General features: G+C 35.7%; 1 protein-coding gene across 9 annotated transcripts in view; it reads right to left on the bottom strand.

The window, feature by feature from the left end:
- Positions 1-22,490, bottom strand: part of CNTN5 (contactin 5) — a 618,627-nt gene that overhangs the window by 63,220 nt on the left and 532,917 nt on the right. For all 9 annotated transcript variants that reach the window (XM_039563708.1, XM_039563715.1, XM_010400613.4 and 6 more), the window contains 2 exons: positions 3,734-3,861; positions 2,644-2,819 (listed from right to left, as the gene is read on the bottom strand). In XM_039563708.1, coding sequence (XP_039419642.1) covers positions 2,644-2,819; positions 3,734-3,861 — 304 coding nt within the window. The remainder of the gene's footprint in view (positions 1-2,643; positions 2,820-3,733; positions 3,862-22,490) is intronic.

Here is a 22,490-nt window from a genome sequence, read left to right as displayed (position 1 = left end):
TCTCAACTGATCCAGCTTCATTTCAGGACAATGCAAAAATCAAGATATTTTAACCACTACCTTAAAAGAATGTCAAAAAATGTGTCACATTATGTTTCCAACAGCAGTCAGAAAATTTCCATGGGGATTGTCCTAAAACAGCCATGTTTTGTTACTTTTGTTCTGGAAAGGAGTGTTCTTCCCCACCCCTCATCCTGCTGGTAATGTGCTAACAACTATTTTCAGTCCCCTTCCAGTTGATCCAAGCTTACACTTCCACTCTCTCTTTAGGATGAAAACCAGAAATGTCTTGACCTTTAAATGAGTTAGGAATGCAGGTAAAGAAAGCATGGCCTGACCATCTTGTAAAGGCAAATGGAGCTACTCCAGTCTAAAAATGTTAGGGTTTGATGCTTCTTTTCCATACTCCTTTAGAGTTGTATATTATTTCACTATTTCAACACTGTTTTAACAGTGACAAGGCAGGAGCTAATTCTGTAATATTTTTCAAAATGTGTAATGCCTTTTTTCCAGACTGATTATATTTTCTGATCAGCTGAAGTTTGCTGTTTGTTGAAAACTATGTTTTAGGAAAAAAAAAATTGCTTATGTGCCTCTGAAAATAAATATTAAAGATTTTTACTTAATAAACAACTTTTAAAAATCCACTTAGTCATTTAGATATTGAGTATTTACTCCATTTTGAGAGACTTGTTCAGCCTGGAGAAGAGGAGGTGGAGGGGAGACCCTGTTGCCATCTAAAACTTCCTCAATATGGAAAGCAAAGGGGTAGGTACCCCTTTAGCTCTTAACACTTGTGACCCATTACAGAACCCAAGGGAATGGCCTGAAGCTGTGTCAGGGGAAGTTTAGGTTGGGTATTAGAAAAAGTTTCTTCACCCAGAGGGTGGTTGGGCACTCGACCAGGCTCCCCAGGGAAGTGGTCGTAGCCCCAGCCTGACAGAGTTCATGAAGCATTTGGACAATGATCTCAGGCACAGGATGTGACTCTTGGGGTGTCCTGTGCATGGCCTAGAGTTGGACTTGATGAGTCCCTTCCAAATCAGCTTATTCTGTGATTCTATGAGTAATACTGTCTTCACTTAATAAAGTAGCAGTGACACTCTAGCAGCACAGTGAGAAGGAGGTCATAAACTCAAACAGCTGGTTAAATCTACCAAGTTTTGGCCAAATTTTAATCATGTTAGGACAGTTAAAGGAACCAGTGATTTCAATGTGATTTGCACGAATATTTGTCTGAAAATAGGATGTCATCTTTGATTGCTTTGCATAAGCCTTACTTCTATCAGATTGAGGGCTTTCTCTTGTAGAAATGAAATTAATGAAGAATTCTTGTGAGAGATCTACAAAATCCTACTTTTTCATAAAATAAATTACATGAGATTGGCTTTATTTTGACATGAGATATGAAATTTCTTTGAAAATTTCCTAGCCTGTGGATTTTTCGCAGTGATTAAAAATTTCCTTTGAAGAAAGATGCTGAAATACACAGAAAGAACCATGTAACATGTTTTAGATTTCATTTTTTTGGCAATGACTTAAAGTTTAATCGTAATCATAGGATATTTTCTTGAATCAAAGAATGACCTTGAAGTTGAAAAAGAGTGATAATTTTCCTTCTGACATAAATAGTGTTGTTTTGAGTGTTGTATTCCTCAGATGAAAATAACTATGCTAAGAACACTAAGATATCCCTTACTAATATTGTTCAATTAAATGGTCTATTGAAGTAAACTCACATTTTAAAAACAAGAACCATCCACCAAGTGAATATGACTTCCACATAGGCAAGCAGAAGAATAAATTGATTACAGCTTTACAAGGTTTTTAATGCAAAGTTAACTTTGCTACATTGTACTCAAATGAGATACATTAAGTTTTAAAATTTCCTGACCTTTGTGGACTTCATTTTTCTCTGTTAACATAGCATGGACATTTGATTTACATTTCATTAGTGGGAAGATTGAGTTAAATGACTGTAGATTCTATTTCCAAACTTGTTCATATTAAAAGATTTCTTTCTACTAAGAAATGTTCAAACCGTTTTACATGAGAGAGGTTTGAATTACTTTATTGCACCATTTGATCATATGAAACTCTTTTTCGCTCAAGTGGCAATATTTGAAATTGATATGCATATTTTTGCCCATATGATTCCTATTGACTTAAATAATGGTTACACAGTTACGAAGTACCTCATGCAGGGGAGTTAGTAAATATAGCCCTTGCTATTCAGATATTAAAATATATACAAGGCAAGTAAAGCATTGGGAGGTGAGGGAGTTTTAACAGCCATGTTATCTGTGAGAGATACATCAATGTTTATAGCAGCATCCTTTCTGTATTAAAATCAGCAGAAGAATGTAAGCAGGATTTGATGAAAACTCCTTTCTGTTCCCTCACAAAGATTATCAGATACATCACTGATCATAGGATGTTCAAGTTTAATATCTTCTTGATGAAAACTACTTGGAGTAATTCTAGTGGTCTGCAGTTTGCACCTCCTCTAGCTAATGTTTCTTTCCAATGTTACCGAAACCAGTTATCTCTGTTTGGTCAGAATTTGGTAAATGGGAGACATATAAAACCATGCAAATTTCTATCAGTTCCCAGCACAGAGGTGACAAATGCATGGTCACTTACTGCCTTGATGCTTTCGAAGTGTCCACCTTCTTTCTCAAAGTCAATTGGCTGTCCATTGTGTGTCCAGTAGAAGGTGACATCCAGTGTGCTGTCATGAAGGGCCTTGCAACTGAGGACGATGCTCTCTCCAACTGTTAACTCAATCTTCTTGGGAGTCAGCTCTATTCTTGTAGGTTCTTGAAACAGAGAAGTGTTAGGAACATTCTGTTGGAAGTCTACTTACAGTGCCAGACCAAAATAATATGGCTGAGTTCTGCTGAGTCTACTCAGAGCTTACATTTGCTGTTAGTATCAACTACAGACAGTCAAATACTGAAATATATTCGTAATGCATACTGAAGTATGACACTGGGGATCAGAAGGTACAGTTTCATGGAATCAATAAAGCAGAATCCTAAACAACATTCTATAGGACATCTGAGATGGATTAATTAATTAATTTTATTAGTTTCAGGAAAAGCTACATTTTTAAATTTTTCTTTATAAGGCTGTAGCACCTGGAATCTTGTGATTGCATGAAAATTTCAGTTTTGTCCCATAAAACAATAAAGGATGTTTCCTGGATTACTAAGTATAGGAAGAAGCTTGACAAATGAAGTCAAAAGGCTTGAACACCTGCAAAGAAAATCCATGATCCTATATGAATTCAGCTGAAAAATGGAAAAAAATGTGGTTCAGAAATGGATTGCTACTCAGTGGTTTTATTGTTATTAATCTTCTGAGGTACTATCTTTCTCTGGATTTTATATAGGTACAATTATTATTTTTAAATTAAAGCTTTGTTCTCATGCAGGATAAGATAGGGGTAAATGAGTTCCCGAAGATAAAATATGTTAAAAGGGATATTGATTCCTTTACTTACAGAATTATTTATAGTTTGAGTGATTTAATAAATACTTATGACACATCTACATTATAACAGCTGGAGTATGCAATCTGATTCAGTGTTTGACTAGCTGGAATTTAGTCCCCCTATCTTGTTGGAAACGCTTTTTTATTCTGCCTGTTTTATGGTTGGCTGGGGATTCTAAGTAATATTTAAATATTAGTCAAGAGAAATCATCATTACCATCAAAGCATTTTTTCATACCTTTAACAGATACTGATGCAACAATTTCTGCAGATCCAAATACATTTACACCTTGGCATAAATACCGTCCTTCATCAGACTTGGAAGCATTCAGGATTCGCAGGCTCCCATGTGGAAGAATAGTTATCCTGGAAAGGACAAATCCATAAATATATAAATAACTCACCTATCCTACCAGCCAAATTCCATGATGATATCTTTCAGAAATAATAAATAGGATTAAGGACTGCTGCCTCTGTAGCATGATGACTGAAGATGATAACTGAATTATCTTCTGTTTCAAAAAGGTTTTAATAAATCTGTTTTACTACTCCTTCTTTAATTCAAAATTTTCACGGAAGCATCAGAGGATTAGTATCCTTTGACACTTATTAGAGGTGAATTTTAATGAAACTTTTGTAGAACAGTAAAAAAGATAATCCTTCATAATTTGTCTTCAAAGTTTCACCACTATATTATTGTCAAATCACATTTCAATATCAAGCACAGGCTATTCCATCTAGAAAAAAAATGACCTTAGAAATCAGATCTGAGAAGAATGGGAAGGAAAATGCAAAAGAAGGCAAAATTAATTGTATCTAGTCAAAACATGATTTATGGCATCACAGCACAGTGTAGCAAAGGGACTTAAATAAACTCTGCTTTTTTGTAGATAGGCTTTTATTTTTTCTCTGAGTGTGTAATTACAGCTCCACTACACCTCTTGGTAAGTAATCCCACTACAGCATATTCATGAGAAATACTCAACCACTCATATTTGGGAGTTTCAAATTTTCGTTTTGCTTACACAATATTAATCATAAAGTCTATGAAGCAGCATGAAAATTAACACTTTTTTTTTTTGCTATTTTAAAATGACAAAGACCTGAATTTATTCTATCCCAAAGCTGCAGCCCTGGAAGAACAGTAAATTATCACAACTCCTTTCCTGACAGAGAACTACGAGCCTAAAAGGAATATGACATCTCTTACATGGCATTTAAGCCAAGCCCTGCTTGCAGGTGTTGTGTATCCTTTCTCAGGTTAGGTAGTGGTTACGACTCTCTCAAAGGTGTTGGGAGATGTAGCCTGGGAGACATGGACACTAGAAGCAGATAAACCTCAGTAAATGCTTTCAGGTATCCCATAGAAGAGAGGGAGGACATGGAGTACTTCCTTCTCCTTATTTTAAAGCCAAGGTAGTATCTCTGTGTCAGAGAATCTAAATAAGTATGTGGGTGGGTGGCTCTTCCCCAGTGATGGTTGGATTTTTAGGTGTGCCTGTCCAGAGAGGACTTTCTGGCTGATGAAGTGTAGACTGACATTCCTTCTGCTGGGAATCCTTTGTTGAGTCTATGATCAGAAATCATGGAGGGTATGATGTTGTGTTTTACTCTTGATAAATAATTAACCTGGAGTATGGCACTTTTGACAGGATTGGGTTGGGCTCTTCAGCAGCAAAAGAGGGAAGGAATTCCATTTATAGGCTGGCTGTGTTAACTTCAAAGCTGTTACCTTTGATTTATACTAGAAGTGATTTACTTAGGCTTAAGATTCAATAATGTGCTCAAACTAAATCATTAATATGAGACTGCATATATTTTTTCTTTTTTATTTTTTTCTTTTTTTTCTTCAGTAAAAAGAATAATATCCCCCATTTTCTGACTCTGTGAGAAATGGTGGTTTATTATCTGAGGTTTATAAACATTATGGTGGAGAAAACAGAATTTCATTCCAGTGAAAAATGTTCTGTTCACTTCAGATGTGAAACCACTCACTGCTCTCAGCAGACAGCAGAAGAAAATAATAGCTTCAAAAGTGAATGGAGCAGAGGAAGGACATGTCAGCTCTAAGGTTCCCCAGTGCAACCGGTGGATTCATCTCCTGTCCTACTCTAAACAAATATACATCAGTATTTGAGTCACATTATTTGTCTAAAGGTAATTTTATAGAAAGCATTATTGCATTAAGAAAATGACTCTGTATTAGAGTTTTGAGGGTTTGGATATTTTCCAACAAATAAGGCTTGAAACTTTGTTATGGTATGTCACACCTCTGAAGAAACACTCTGCTTGAGAAACTGACAGGGATGCAAGGTTCCTTCATTTTTGCTGGGTGTAATTTTAAATAAAATTTTCTATCAGGATGCTCAGTTTTCAATGCTCTGATGACATAATTTGTAGGGCAATAATCTTTGCAGAACAGTGATAGTTTTCATCAATATATTGACAGGATCAGAGAAAGGAAATTCCTTTAATGTTTGCAGATTATAAAAGCTTATACACAGCTTAAGTCCTGATATAAAACAGTTTTGAAATTCTGACTTTGGGGGAAAAGAAAGTTAGATGCATATGGAAGATTATCTAGTGAATCTTATGGATATTATCAATTTCATTTCTATTTAGTTAAAAGTTCGTGCTATCCATGAGGGAAAGAGTAATTACTCAATCAAAGGAATTGCAAACACATTTGCTGGTGAATTTTTTGGCTCAGAAATTAATATTTTCCTTAAGGTGTCTAGCACTCATCTGTCCTCCTTTTTTTTTTTTTGTGTTTGGGAAAATAGCCAGAGGCCGGTTATGATGGAAACTGAAATGCTTTATTTATTCATATAATACTTGCTGCACACAGCAGGAACATAGACTTCTTCTCCTTCCCTGCCAATATCTCTCAGTCACAGAGAGACCACCTGCATAGAATGTCTACTTATTTTAATAAAAAAAATACCATAGCAAAGAGTTTTTTACTTCATAAATAGAAGGGAAGCAAAGAGAAGAGAATGGGCCTGGGGTAGAATTAAGGATAATTCAGGGAAAAAAGCAGTCCTAAATTATTAATTAATTAGAAACTGAGGGAAAGATGATGATAGATGAACAAATAGAGAAAGGATGGTTGAGAGATCAAGGTGATAGTTTGGAGATTATTGTATTTAAGTATAAGAAAAACTCATTGTAATCAGGTAAAGGAGAGGGATGTTTTACATAAAAGGTTTCTGAAAAAAGAGGCACAAAATTAGTGTCTCTGTAGAAAAGAGTTTTCATCTCTCTAACAACCTGAAGAAAAAGAGAGTTAATGTCTTGATGTCAAAAAGTGTGTTGTTTTGAGCTCAACTGCAACAAAGATTTTAGCAGTAATTATTAGGAAAGAGTAATCAAGATATAACAGCAAATGGACTTGAGATAAAATTGAACATGGGTTAAGTACACAGAATAAGATTAAATTATTATAATATTTAATAAGTATAAATATTTTCTAGAAAATAAGTACAGATTTAATCTTCCATGGGTTTCACACAATATTTTCATGCTGAAATTCACATTACTGGCTAAATAGGTTTAATACAAAAATTAAGGATTGCTAAGAAACTGGTTGAAGAAAAGAGAATTTTTTTTTGAAAGAGAAATTGGTTTTTATACTATGATATTACTTTTCGAAATTACCAGGATACAAAAAGGCTGCTAAAAATTTGATTAAATAAATCATTGTTTGACAGAGCAACTGAGCACCAGACTCACAGGAAAGCAGTAGCTGTGATTCCGAACTAAGAGGACCATGCAGTAAAGGCAAATGCAACCCTAGAATATATCAGACACCAACCTGCATCTCTTTATGAAAGTATTAGTACATGAAGTGCTGAGGAAATATAATAAGGAATGCAGGACAATTTTGAGCATCAGTATTCAGGAAGATTAATTCTAATCAAGCTGACTTTCGGAAGGATCATCAAGATGACTTTGGAAGGATCATCAAGATGACTGGGGAGGAAAGAAAACCTTTTGTTCTAGAGGCTGTTTGTAAAATTAAAACCGAGGTGTCTGCGTGTGAGATGAGTTTTTATTTTACATGTTAATTCTTGGATCTTGTCAGCAGTCAGTTGAACCTTTTTTAAAGGTAAATAAGTGCAGATGTCTAATTCACATTCTAGATCTCTACACTTTAGTATCTCAACGTGGAACTGAATCTCACCCTCAAATCTTAATTCTGTTCCCCAGATATAAGTACCTTTTATGATCTGATGTCATTTGTGGGACAAAACCCCAGCTGCTGCAGAGCATGGAAATTAATGTCCCCATTGTCCCCACTCGCTGTGGGTTTGCTTTGTGAAATGAAGCAGTCTGAGCACATGAACTTCAGTTGATACTAAACTAGGAGGGATGCTTGAGGAGTGAACTGCTCTTCAGATAAAAACATGAATCCATCTGAGGAATGGGACTAGAGCTATTCCAAAGAGAACTTTGGACAGTGGACAGAGTGGATAGTATCAACTTTTTGCTTCTCCTATTGACCCATGCTACCTGCTCATGTAGAAATAGCCATAAGACACCTGTACTGGGCTGACAAATGTGATTTGTGAGAGGATGTAAGTGTTTAGAGCACAGATGTAGAGATCAATTAACCACAAGCTTCACTGCCCATGAAGCTGAAACCCCCAACAAATTAATAATTAAAGAGCTAAATTGAAATTGAATGTGATTTCACAGTGTAGCTTATATCTCTGCATATTATAATTTTCCACCCTGTATCAGAAATAGTGCAGTTGTTGGATGCCCAGCTTGCAACACCTGTGGTTTTCTTGTGCAAAATATCAGCAAATTTGGACATACATATTAGTAACACTTCTATAATGTCAGTTTTGCTAATGATAACGTAATCCAGTAAACTAGTTTGAGAACTGCTACAAAGCCATAAAAACATGAATAAGAGTGTAAATTTTCATCTCTAAGGCTTCAGGATTGGACTTAGATTAACATTGGAAGGCTGCAAAATACTCAGCAACTATTGTTTTCAGACAATATTTTCAAATTATTATTTTCACTGTAAAAATATTGCAATCTATTCAAAGTTTATATTCACCAGTAACACTTTAGATTGGAATCATGCTCAGTACATTTGTTTAAACTAAAATGCGTTAGCTCACTCAAGCCAGTAATTTTGTCAATTTTGTTCTTTTTTTACCAATGAAGTATGCACCAGGGAAAGTCCTTGATAAAGAATGTGCTGCTTTATCTGGAAGGATGAAATCCCATGCTGTTTGCATATGGGATGTTGATGATAATAGAGAGGTGTTCTCTGAGACCAAGTGTCTGCTAAGAAGCTGATGGATGGAAATCAGCCTCATAAGAAATGCTGGATCTTTGCTTATAGATGGTGTTTGGACGTCCTTTATTTGGCAATCTGAAATCACTGCAGTCTTAAGCCTTCTCTTAATCACTGCTGACTGACAGAGAGGTAAGGAAAAGTGCTGATGGAGGTGAACAGTGTAATGTCCCCACAAATGTGAATGACAAATTTCAGGTTTCTTTAGCCTTTATGTGATTTAGAGAATGGGAGTAAGTAGAATATGATATGTAAGAGCTACTTGTATAGGAAGTTTTGAAATTTTTTTTTAAAGTATTTTGATTAAAAGGTAACAATTTTTTTCCTTCCTGCTGCTCTGTTTACAGAAAACTTTTGAGTGTGACCATAAAATTTGCTCTTATGTTGAGGGGAAGAAGTAAAAAATGGGAAATACAAGCATCTTTGTTTTGGTGTGAAAAACAGAGATTTATTCTGCCTGCCATATCATTTTTCCTTTGATTGATTCTTAAGTATAAATGTGTTAGTAGTGCAGATACTTTTACTGTTCCACTGTCTTATTGAAAAAATATTAATTCATTAATATCTGGTATCGCCTACCATACAAATTCTCAGATATTATTTACAGCTGGTAGAGGACACACTACTGTATGTTGTAAACTGATGCTGGAAATTTTCAGCCCTCTTTATCACCAGGGACAGTTTTACCTTGACCCACTGGGGCCAGGATGTGTATTTATTTTCCATATCACATGTTAAATCAGTGAGCAGAGACTTCCATCAAGATTATGAGAAATGGAAACTCTAATTTTCATTCTGTTGCATCATTCATAGCAGATTCTCATAAGCAGATGTCTTGATGCTGTGGTAGAAATTGTTTCTGGATGCTGAAAAAGCTGAGCAGTTGAGGAAGCAAACATGAAAATTGCTACACAACAACTCAGGATTTTACTTGCACAGACAGGGACACAGTGCCTGGACCTTAATAAAAATGAATGTCAGGCAGCTTACACTTGGAGCTTTATATTCTTTAAATAACAATTGCAGAGTGAAAAAACCAGAAGTCAGATGTGTGGTAATTTTTGGTGAGGAGGAAGAATTAGCAATGGATAATTTGGTTAGGCTATAGACACTTGTATCTTTCTCTGTTTTCAATTAATTCTTTTGGTATTATATTTTCACTTTCAAACCAAAGTAAATTTTTATAGCACATTAGAGTTATAACCACAGCAATAAGGGAGCACTACATTTAGTTAAAACTTTTGCAGACTTTAACACCTAGTAACTGGAATTTAAAAAAAGTTATTGGTGGCTAGAAAATCATCCCCTGCCTTTTCCATTTTGATCTAAAATCAGGAGTATGAAATTGGTTTGTCTGCATGTTGGAAAAGAGAATCTTAAAGATGCAAATGGAGAGAAGCTGCACTGACTCATTTAGCCTGTGGCCCCTCACAGTGTTCTGATCTGAGCAATCTGTCGTTTTACATTAGCTTAGATTTGGGATCTGTCAGTTTCCTTTAATGTAGATTACAAGGAGTCAGACCAAGTATTTGTAAATTGTTGAAACCTTTATTTCTCCATGAATGGCTTTGGGCTATCTCATTCCCCTTTGCTTTCTCTTGCTCCATCGTAATAGATGCACAAACCTCTAATGCTTACAGAAAATAGATGTGAGTTATTGTTATAGTAAAGCCACTTAGATAAGCAAAAGGCAATCTACTTTATACATTTTTTAATAATATCACCCTAGATAGAGTAATTTTATTTTAATATTATTGACTTAATTAAAAAACAACCCTGTATTTGTCACAGTCTCTTGGCAAAGCACGAAATTATTTGGATTTTCTTAATTTCAAGTTTTCAAACATTTATAATGGTGTAATTCCTGTGTGTCATATCTAAGGTCAAAGGAATATGTTAAACCTTAATATTGATGTACCACAAACTACTTCCAGCTCTATTTAAGCTAATCTATGCAGACTGTCTTAGGGCAGTTTCTTTCAAAGGAGCCACAGCCAGGCCTCTCATTTTGCCCTTGCTGTTTGCTGCACAGGAACATTTGTGCATGAAAATACACAGCTCTGATTGGTGCAAATGTTGTCCATGTATGTTAATATAATTTCATGTGGATGACACTAGAAGTTATTTTTTGCTTACAAATGTAGCTTCTGTTCTAAGCACAGGGAATAAATATGATCTTTGCAGTGTTTCTGTGCAGTAAAGTCTGGAAATACTGATACGCCAGAACTGGCAGTGCTTTTTTCTTTGTATGAATCAGCTGGTCATTATTAGTTTAAATGATGCTTTGCATTAATGACTTTATTCAAACCAAAACTTAAGCACATGGTTTGCTTTAAAGACTCTATTAAAAGCACCAATGTCAAGGATGATAGAAAGGGGCTAAAAATTAGATTTCTAAGGTAATAAACTGAAGATAACTAAGGTAATAAACTGAAACAGAGTCTAACTGTAAATTAACAGAAGTTCAGATCAGTAATCTATTAGCTAGAAAAATTATACAACAAACAGATATTTAAATTATTCTACATTTTTACTAGTATGCTCAAGTAAGTGTTGGTACATATTGAAAATTTAGCACCACTTCACTAACTGGCACTTTGTCATGCTGCTCAAATATTTTACCCTCAAATGTGTTTCATCTTGTGCAAAGAAAAAACTAGGTGTATTATTCAGAAGACATATCAGGATAAGTGTTCCAGAAAAACTTATTCAAGAAATTATTAGAAAATGCCATTTAAGTTCTTTTCTTCCCTGCATTGAAGACCGAGAGTTCTTTTAAAAGCTTTTATAGAATACATTTGGTTTAGAACAATTTATCTCTAAACATGGTGACAGTACTCTAAAAAGATTAAAACGTTCTTTCATATTTTTTAAAATCCATATCATACTCTTGACCCATTTAGATTTAATATCTATTTGAATTTTTAAATACTTTTGATAATTAAACATATTCCTCCTTTTTACACACTATTTCAATGTCAGAAATGTTCTTCTACTGCAAAAAAGTTCCTTCTTTTCAGGGAAAAGCCTTATCACAATAATTTTCTCCATGTTTCTAAGTGACAGCAATGAATTATTAACTTATTCTATTTTCCTCAGAAGCTTTAGAAATAGTAAAGTCTTGTAGGACTGCATGATCCCTCCAGAAAAAGAAAAATACACAAGAAACTTTAGTTACTCTAAAGATATTTCTGTGTTTCACTTGTTAGCTAGAAAAGCAACATTAATACACAGAGGCAGACCCTATATGCAAGAGGTAAAATTAAAATAGACCAGGATGCTCAAGGAGGCAGATCTTTAGCCAGTGTAAAATAACATAATTTCATTCAACTACATGGTTCTATTTCGGCTCATACTAGATAAGGACGCATCTCAAAACAGCCGAACTATGCTTTGCTTGAAGTGCTAACATTAACTTCAGCAATATAATATGAAGAGCAGAAGCTTTAATTTCATTCAAATGAGATTCTTGTAAAGTGAAGACTCTTAATTAGATGTTTACATGGGAAGTTTTCATATGCTCAGGGCATCAGTCATCTAGCTAAGGCTTTATTGTTGTAAGCTCCGTAATGATGTCCAGTCAGATGGAACCTGCTTTCCAATGCTGATTCATGTTCTATAGCAGCACTACTAGAATATTAGCTGCAAGTCGTATTTTTATGTAACACAGCAATGAAATTGAATATTTACCACCTCTCTGAAAAATTATTTTTGTTAGATATAAAGTTTCTTCTTTCATGTGAATAGAAGAGCTGGGTAGAAGAGAATAAATGACTGTTCTTTTGCATTAAACTGTTGCTCTCAAGAAAAATAAAAAACAGCAAAAAGCCTCCCCCCTCCCAAAAAAAAAAACCACAACAACATTGTAGTTAGCAGTTAATTAATATGCATTTTTTTAAGACTTCCCTGATGGAGCTATTTTCTACTTTGTAATGCTCTCTCCCTGGCACACACAGACAGTCAGTTATCGAAGCACCACTCAGAGCCAAATGCCATAGTCCCAAGCAAGATGGTAAAGGACCAGGAGTCAAACTGATGACTGGAGGCTTGATAAGGAAGCTGATTGCTGAGAATCAAATCAGCAAGAGGGTTGTAAATCCTTGTATAATAGCCAGCATGGAGGTTTTAAAAGGATTAGGGCTTAAATACATGCTTTCTTTGTCCCATTCATATAATGCATCAAAACATAAAAAAAGGCATACTCTTTCCTGACATTTTTAGAAACAGGATAATGAGATTAATATGCTCATGGTATGGGAGGGCTGAGGTAGTTTTAATAGTCTACTGATAAATGTTGTTAATGTAGCATTCTGTGAATTTGTTACTTCTAATTTGAGTATATTTTGCAAAACTGTGGTTTCAACCATCTCCTATATCTAGTCTCGGTTGTAATTCAAAGAGAGGACAGATGAATGTGGTAATGTCTGCCTTATCCTCACATCAAACTGACTCTGTCGTCAAGTGGAGAAGCTCCAAGTATATTTCTATCATATGGCAGGTACTGCTAGACTCTGAAAGATGAAGACTAATTGCTTTCATCATTATGCTGTCTCTGGAAGCGTGTGCAAAATCTGCCCTTACTGCATGTTGGTCTGGGTAGAAACCCTTTGGAGGGGAGATTCTATTAGCATGATATATGTTAAGCTTGGATCAATAGCTATGAGTTCTTCACTAGTTGTGTAGAACTGTCATTATAAGTTTCAGTGCTCCACAGAACTGCTGGCCTTCAAACCATCGCTGTTGTGAAATGGCCCCTATTTTCTCCCTGTCTAATGGTTATAAGGTTTTCTCCCTTATGGTTATAAGGTCTCAGCTAGACTACAGACGAGTTTGACACACAGTTTTCCTGAAAGATACATGACCTAGAGGGGCTAGAGTAAAAGAATTTTTTAGTACAGAAATGACTTTGAAAACTGGGAAAGAATAATTTGAACATGGATTACTTTAGCTCCCAAAATACATTTGCTGAGATGTTTAGAGAGTTTTGAACATTGATAAACTTGGTAGACTGTATGCAATAAAAATGGCATATATTAGTATAGCAATAGATGTGATTACTTCTTTGTAGTAAGATGTCCCTGCTGGCTCTCTGGTTATTCAAATCAGAGATCATCATGCTGTGACCAATAAGGGGCAGTCATTACTTGTTTGCTTAGTTCCACAGTATTTCTGAGTTTACCCTTGGAAATTCCAGCACTTCGTCTATCATCTTCCTTGACAATTAGATCTAGTGGGAAAGATCTAAATAATCTGTTTCTACCTCCAGAAGGAAAGCAAAAGATGGAGACAAAAATCTATCTCATGACTTCATTTTTATTCCATACTACTTCACACTTTGAGACAGGAGCTTTTCAGTGGAGAAATCTGTGGGATAGAACAGACTTCACAAAAAATGTGAGAAGTGAAAGCACACCTGATGAACAACCTTCCCTCTATAGTTCCATGACACAGCCCTAACCTATCGCTGTGATAGAGATCTAGATTTCTACACCATTTAAATTCAATGCACTTCCTTACTGCATCCTTGACAAGGGATGTGCTCAAAAGTCAGTACCTCTTAAGAACATATCACTGTTTATTAAGGTATTGCTGCAAGATGAGGATTCAGAAACCTTGATTATAAATAACAGTGCAGAGTAAAGGCTGTGCTGTTTCTGCAACACATACAAAATTATCACAGGAATATTTGTTCTGGAAGACAGTTTTGCTGGAATACTACCTTTCCTCTAATTATTGACCACTCTCCCTAATTACTTTTAACAGTAAACCCACAGGTTAACGATCCCACTTACAGGGTCTTGCAGTGTTTAAACCTTTTTGGGAGGTTAAAAAATATATATCTAACTACGCTGTAAAGCTGACAGAGCTACATTAGTTTTCTTATATTTTGTGAAAGGATAAATCTGACCTGTGGATGCAGGCATCTTGTAGGAAGGAGAGACAATCAGTTCAGTGGAGAGACAGTTTAAAAGCATTGGTTCAGCACAAAAATACTTCCAGATTGCAGGAGTGGTAAATGGGATTTTGACCAAAATGAACTAAGATCTTATTGACACCACTTTTCAGGTCAGTTGAGTTCATTTTGCATTCCAGGGGGGAAATGGGTACATGGCTGAAAAACTAGGTAAAACAAGATTTATTTTATTCTCATGTCACAAGGTGAAATACAGTCTATTAACTGGAAAAGGCAGTTAAAAAGACACATGTTCCCTCCAGAGAACCACACTGCCACTGAGGGTGAAAAGGGTACAAAGTTCTTACTGACAAACAATTTATTGATTAGGGTTGTTTGAACCTTAGAAGCTTTAGTTTACTTTGGAATATCTTGCACTTCAGCCACGACTCAAAAATTTAGATTACAAGTTGAAATAACAGTTCAGGAGGAAGTGCTTTTGTTTAAAACTGACATGTCTATCTACAGCTGGATCACTGTGCATGGAAGAGAACAGATGGAATACCCGCAGTGACATAAGTTATGTGCAATAAAGCAGGTGACAAAAAAAATGGAACAAGAAAAAAAATCAGTGACTCTATCTGTGCTACTCCAGCAGGCTCCTCCCGAAGATTGCTCCTGTTTTAGAATCACGTGTCCCATCGTGTGCAATGAGAAAGTCACAGACTTCTTTGGGAGAAACACTCTATGTGGAAAAAAAGGTGTCCTCAGGCCACACCTATTTTGCTCTATGCACAAACTACCCACTCAACACCTCTGCATCCTCTCTCTCAATGTCTTTATTGGTTTTGCAAGGATGGAAAGTTGTGGCTCTGGGGAGGACTAGGGAGCCAACAAGAGCCAGCCAGCAATGAAAGCTCTTGGAGAGAAGATGAAACTGCTAATTTTGTGGTGTTGGATGTCCACATCATTTGAAGGATTTGGATGGCTTTTGGGTTGCTCTTGCTTCTACCAGCCACAGGCTCTCTGATGGATGAGACGTAATGTCCCCTCATATTTATTTATCATATTTATTTATTTATCATGATGAGTCTGGGTACATCATTACATCCCACTGGCGAGACCACATACTTCCACCTGATACAGGTGATCAGTTGGGCATTGCTTATTTCAAGATATAAACTGTCATGGTTGCAGTGCCACACCACCATTTGACAGGAGGCATTGGAGAGGATCCCATATTGGTCTAGAAGCAGAAGTGAATTCTTGTGTAGCTGTGTCATACCTACAGACCAGTGACACAGTAGCTGTGTGATCATTCAAAGGAATCTGCTGTTGTAATTGTAATGGGAAACTATAATGCTAAAAACTGGTTCTTGTTTCCTATTTGAGAGGGTCAAAGCAGCATTAGAGCATTCACTGTCCACTGACCAAGCTTACCGTCTGTCTCCATACCAACAGGCTCAATAAATAGGCATCTTCTCTCATCAGCACAGAAACAAGAACATGATACTACTTCAGTGATATAATCTTTCTTGTTTTCCTAAATTCTACTTGCTTTCTTCAAACTTATGTGCATCTCATTCTTTCTTCCCTAAATCTCCTTTTCCACACAAAACAGCGTGTTATGGGAGTCTCAACTGTTGCCCCATCTCACTTCTTCCCTAACCTTACCTATGAAGTGCATTATCAGTGACGTTGGCATGGAGCTGGAGACACAGAAAATAGGATGAAAAAATTACTGAGTCACTGGGGATAACCCACTGCCAGATATGTCCTGGCAGAACACACTGCAGTTGTGTCCTTTAATTACACAGATAGAGTAATCAGAATAAACCCCACATTTTATAATTTTATATAGCTGTACTATGCAAGCTCCCTTCTCAGGATGACAGAGAGGAGTACTGAATAAACAGAGACCTCACTACTTACTATGTAACCACATCTCACTTTTGCACATGGAATTATTTTCCAGCCATTTAAAAGAATTTTAATCTATTTTTAATAACTTTACCTGTGTACTCCGAATCTAATAGACCAGGTGACTACTTCCCAGGGACCTGGCCAGGCTAAGCTAAGCATCTAAAGGCAGTAGTGTGAATGTGTCCTTAGAGCAGGTAGTGACAGATGGCACAAGTTTTGCCCATCATTTTGTAGTTCACTATGTTGGCATCTCTTTTTCCCTGTCTTCAGAAGTCTGGAAAAAGACACAGTCAGGGATCAGAGGCAATGAAAAGAAAGATATTTTTCCTAGGGATACAGAGAGGAACATACAGGTTTATTGAAACTTGATGAAAAATTGTTGAACTAAGAGCAAACCTGAAGGGAAGGATGAGCCTTCCAAGGACAGAGTGGATAGGGATAACCTGTTTATAGTTTCACCTTTCTCTTGCCAAGTTTTCTTCATTTAAAAAATGCTCCTTGATTTTACTTCACTTCTAAAAAAAAAAAAAACTCCTGTGGTTCAAAGATTTTTGGTGCTTTAGGCATGGTCACTTTGATGAAAATTGCAGAAAAATCCTCAAAACTCTCTTTGGCTCATGCTCCTATCACACTTGAATTCCTGCTGAACTGAGATTACACTTATAACCTCATCCATCATTTTTTCCCCCTTATTTCTGTGTGTTTGAACTCAGACCCTTTGCAGTGCTATTCACATAGTTGCTTGGATATGAATACTAGATTATTTATGACCTTCAGAAAAGTAGAAGAATGTAAAGAGTAATTGACCTTTCTTTTAATTCAAGGTTTCATAGCTTCTTCTGTGAATATTCAGGCAAAACAAAGACCTTTTTTATAAGATAATTTTATTTACTGTTTTTATTGATAGTGGAAACCTAAGCTGTCATTTAGCGGTGGAGCTGTGGAAGAGAACACAGTGAGGTGGAGTCTTTGGTCCACAAGGACCAAACAAAAACATCCTTTTGAGAGTGGGGTGTAGTTTAAAACCTAAAAAAAAGAGTGGGGATTTACCTTGATAAGGCTTAGTATGCAATATCCAGAAATATATGTATATTCAAGGTGCTGCTTCACCAGTTCCAAGCTCATAGATGGACTTTTGTTTATGGACATTTATAAAGCACTCCAACTTATGGTCTTATCTTTATTGTGGAAATACTTTGATTTATATCTTCAAATATTGACTCTAAGGAGATTCATACTCAAATACAAACTGATAGTATGAATTGTGAGATATCTGAGCTAAATCAAATTAGCTCAATTAGCATATTTTTATAATGCAGTGACATTACCTTTATGAGTCCTCTACCACCAATCTTCCACTGTTGTCCCTCACACTTAGAAAAGCATCCTTCCCATGCTTAAAGTAGGCTTAGAAGAAAGATGTGGACAAATTTTGTAATGGGCCCTGTAGTGACAGGACAGTGTGTAATGGTTCTAAACTGAAAGAGGGGAGCTTAGGACCACATAAAAGGAAGAAATTTTTCATGACGAGGGTGGTGAAAGACTAGAACAGATTGCCCAGACAGGTGATGGATAACCAGCCCCTGGAAACAAGGTCAGGTTTGATGGAGCAACATGATCTAGCTGAAGGTGTCCCTGATCATTGCAAGGGACACTAGGGGGTGACTTTTGACCCAATCTATTCTTTGATTCTATGGTTGTATGATTCTATGGTTCTATGAAAATAGGAACAGCTGGTGGAAAAGAAGAAAATAGTCTCAAAATAAATGGCAGTATAAAAGGCCATGGGTTTTTCCTCCTATGAAAGGAGATGCAATGAATGCAGAATCAATGCTCAGCAATTTGAGTGCAGCTACTTCTGTAATTTGAGAAGGGAAGACACGTTCAATGCCTGTAGTCCGTAGCAGAACAGATGAACGGCCTGCCTCTTCAGTTGTTCAGCAGTGACGTGAGCAGTAGGCAAATCAGTTTGTTAATCAGTTGGTCCTACTGCCAAACATGAAATAAATATGGCTTTGTAGTAATTATCCTTGCAAAGAGGTCATTAGTGATCACTATACCTGTGTGAAGAGTTTGAGACCTCTGAGTTGTTTATGAACCATGGTCCATTGACTGCTCTTTCACACACTATTCTTTCTACCTAATTGTGATTTGTATCTAAAAGCTTTTCTTGGTCAGTCTGGAATGAGATGTATTTATAATTTGTTTCTCCACATTTTGTGTTTATTTAATGAATAAAGTAATTACTATGTAAATTACTAAGAATATCTTACCTCAGACTTGATGATGGTCAAGAAAAGGAAATAATTAAGATGGCTATTACTCCTATCCTTGCAAAGATATACAAATAACAGTGAAGGTACAACAAAACTTTATAGCTACTTTCTAACCAATTTCCTGAAAGGGCCAGGCACTTTCATGAGTTTTGCATAGGAAGGACAGCAGATATTAGAAGAGTGGGGAAGGATAGATTGGGATGAAGAAAATGTTGGACATTTTTTTGTAGCCTATGCACCCTCAGGATGAACTCCAGCTCTTTTCTGCATTCCTCTAGAATTTGGGCACTGTGATTCAAAGTCACAATTATTAAAGAAGGAAAAGTAGTGTTAAAATAATCAAAGATAAAGTACTACACACTGAAGCCCTTAGGCAGTGCTGTCATAACAAAACCAAAAAAAAAGGGTGAGATGAAAGATTTGTGTTCACTGTGACTATAAAGGAACCTTATAGCTGCAAGCTAATATCACATCTTCTACAGTTATTTTCATCTGAAAATGAGAATGCTTATATTGTTGATATTATACATTGCTATAAACTCAAAGCCCGAAGTTCACCAGAAAGCAAGGGGCTTTGAGTCAAGATATAGGTTTAATCCCATTAGACACTTTTCTGATCTGGTTTCCCATCTAAGTGTTTGAAGATACAGTGTTTGAGATCTTGCTTAAGCTCAGCTATGCTTTAATTTTTACAGTTGTGTCATCACTCAAGTTTTTTTTTATTTTCTCTTTTTTTTCCTAGGTTGGCTTTAATCCAAATCTAATTTTCTGTTTGAAGATTAAATCTTCTATCTCTACAAATACTTGCAGAAAGCTAGTCTTTCCTGTGACACAATAATGACAAAACCTTTCCTTCTGCTTTGCTTCTACTTTACTACAGAAATTCAACCAGGTTGTAGGCAGCACATAAGCCTAACAGACCACTGCAGACCTTTGTTTCCAAGTTCACCTTTTGGGAGTAGGTACCTTCTAAAGGAAATTTTTGGCTGATGTTCTGCCTGAATTTCAAACTCAATCAGAATTCAGTAGCCCACTAGTCACTCGCTTATAATCAAGAGAAAAATGTAGACCACCAAGAAAATCTTGGATGCAACACTGGTCTTGCACCATATTCTTAGCTGTGATGGTACAAATGTGTGTTTTAAACACAAATTATACTGGTTTCCTATCAATGTGTGTGAAAATAAGCATGACAGGAAAAAGGATAACATTTTAGGATAATATTTTAGTACCAGAAAATTAATGTTTAGGTGATATTCAAGTATTCTAGGGATAATATTCTGACATGCAGATCTTATTTTCCGTAGAATTAGCCACAGTTGTGGAAGGATCAAATTTGCTACAGGTTGTTATTTTTCTTTCGCCCAGATTTCCAGAATTCCTTGGGCTTTGAATAAAAAATTAGCATATTTTGATCAGAATATTAAAATAATATTTTTAGTATTCAACATTCTATCACTAGGTGTACAGTATCCACAGTTTGGCCATTCATTTGAAGCACTCACTATGAGATGGGATGAAAAAAAAGAATAAAATTTGTGATCAAAGACAGGGACTTTAAAAATTAATTTCATAGGTTTCGTCTAAGCTTTATAGCAAGTAAAAAAATCCAACTTCCAAATAAATAGCACAAGCCTTACTTCCTCCTCTTTATAACTTATTTTACATATCATATTCTTATGTATGGAAATTTGTTTGAATAAATCATTGGTGCTTGAACAGAAATCCTGAATTACTATTGGAGTATTATTGTCATGTGCAAGAGGTTACCTGTTGGGCAAAAATCACCATCTTTATTAGAAAATATTAAATAAAAGGAATTTAAAGTGTTTCAATTTAAATTAAACCTGTGTTCATTGAGATTTACAGATTGAGGCTTGATTCATTTAAGACAATATGCCTCTCTCTAATTAATTACAGAATTACCATTTTTATCTTTGTAAATGCCAAATGAATTAATCACCAGGTCTAAACAATTAATATCTTGGCAATTAAATAATGACTTGCATTTCATTGTATGGAGTTACACTAGTTCTTGGTCTTCGTGTTGGGACACTAGCCATAAGATTTCATTTCATTTGCTCTAATTAATAGGAAGCTGTCAAAATGAAACCCACAAATGCAGAAATTCAATTCAAATGTTCATACGCCTCATCGAAGAAAAAAAAGACAGAAAAATGCACTGGAAAACATCTGCTTAAAATGGAAAAAGGGTGGATTGTTAAAAGTATCTTGCAGAGCAGAGGCATATTTAATTATAATTTGCTGTATTTAGCTCTGAAACCTAGGGAAGAACTGTGTATTTTTTTAACAGACGAAACAACTGTTTCTAAATACAAGTGTCTCTGGATCTTACTCTCATTTCACAATCACACTGGATCACTTTCTACCATAAATTTCAGGCAGAAGAACAATAGGCATTTCCATCCATTTAGCCAAAATTCACTATTAAGGGTTTATGACATTCTTATGTTTTTATTTTTGATTTCCAATAGCATGGGAGGACAGACTACTTAACTCACACAAAGTTCACTGAGACTTTATTTTTGTTTTAAAAACTCAAGCAATTCTTGATCAGCAGATTGCTTTTGTGCTTCAGTGTTTTCTAACATAGCTTCAGCACATTTGGTTTCAAAATAAGCAATCTTAAAGTGAATTTACTCTCTTGTGAGTCACAGCCATTGGAGGAGCTTCTGCAAAACAGAAAAATTTCATCAGTGTAGAACACAGTACTCCTACTGCTCTATTTGACAGACTTTTTAATTTTTGTAGAATAGGTTTGAACTCAGTGCATGTAGGGAGTGAAATTTGTCTTGTACCACATTACAGGAATTGGGATGCATACATGTATTATTTAAAATCAATATGTTAACATAATAGAAAAAAAAATTAATTTTCACATACTAATGGAATTTTCCCCTAACGGATGCTTTTCACATTTGATATAAGATTAAAAGTCTTCTCAGTAATAGCTAAAATACCTTAGTTAATGAATATAATAACTTCATCTAATGTTTCTTTCACCTACCTGCCTTTGATAGACACACTTCCTCTGTTTCAAAGTGGAAAAGACTGACAAACCACTGGCATAAGATCACCTTCTCATCATTACTACAATAAGTGCAATATTTTGAAAGAGTTTGAGATGAAAAGCACCTGTAATATGCACAGTGAAGATGCAGTCAGAAGAAGCACAGTGGTAACAAATTTACCTGAGTGCTACAGGTAGTTCTGTGGTTCCACTTGGAACTGGAAAATCACCCTGTTAACGAATTTAAAAATCTGCTTCTAAGCTGTTGTCATACACACTTGAATACTATTGGTATTCCAGAAAGCCCTGCTTCCAGCCCCCATAGTATTTCTTTTTAAATTTATACCTAAGAAAATTCCTTTGTGATACTTTTAGGAGGAAATGTAAAACATTTCCCCTTCCAGCCTGCACAACCCCTCAAAGCCAGTACAATTAAATCTTACAGTAGGCAGACGATATGCATGGCATTTAACAGTCTTGATATTAGAGCCCGAACTCAGCACATATGCCCAGAATAAGCTACTGATGGAAAAATGTTCTCGCCTCCATGTTCATTAC

The sequence above is a fragment of the Corvus cornix genome, chromosome 1, assembly GCF_000738735.6.
Source record: "Corvus cornix cornix isolate S_Up_H32 chromosome 1, ASM73873v5, whole genome shotgun sequence".
NCBI classification, from domain to species: domain Eukaryota; kingdom Metazoa; phylum Chordata; class Aves; order Passeriformes; family Corvidae; genus Corvus; species Corvus cornix.
Note: the sequence above shows the minus strand (reverse complement) of the source record. Positions and strands in the feature narration are given on the sequence as shown.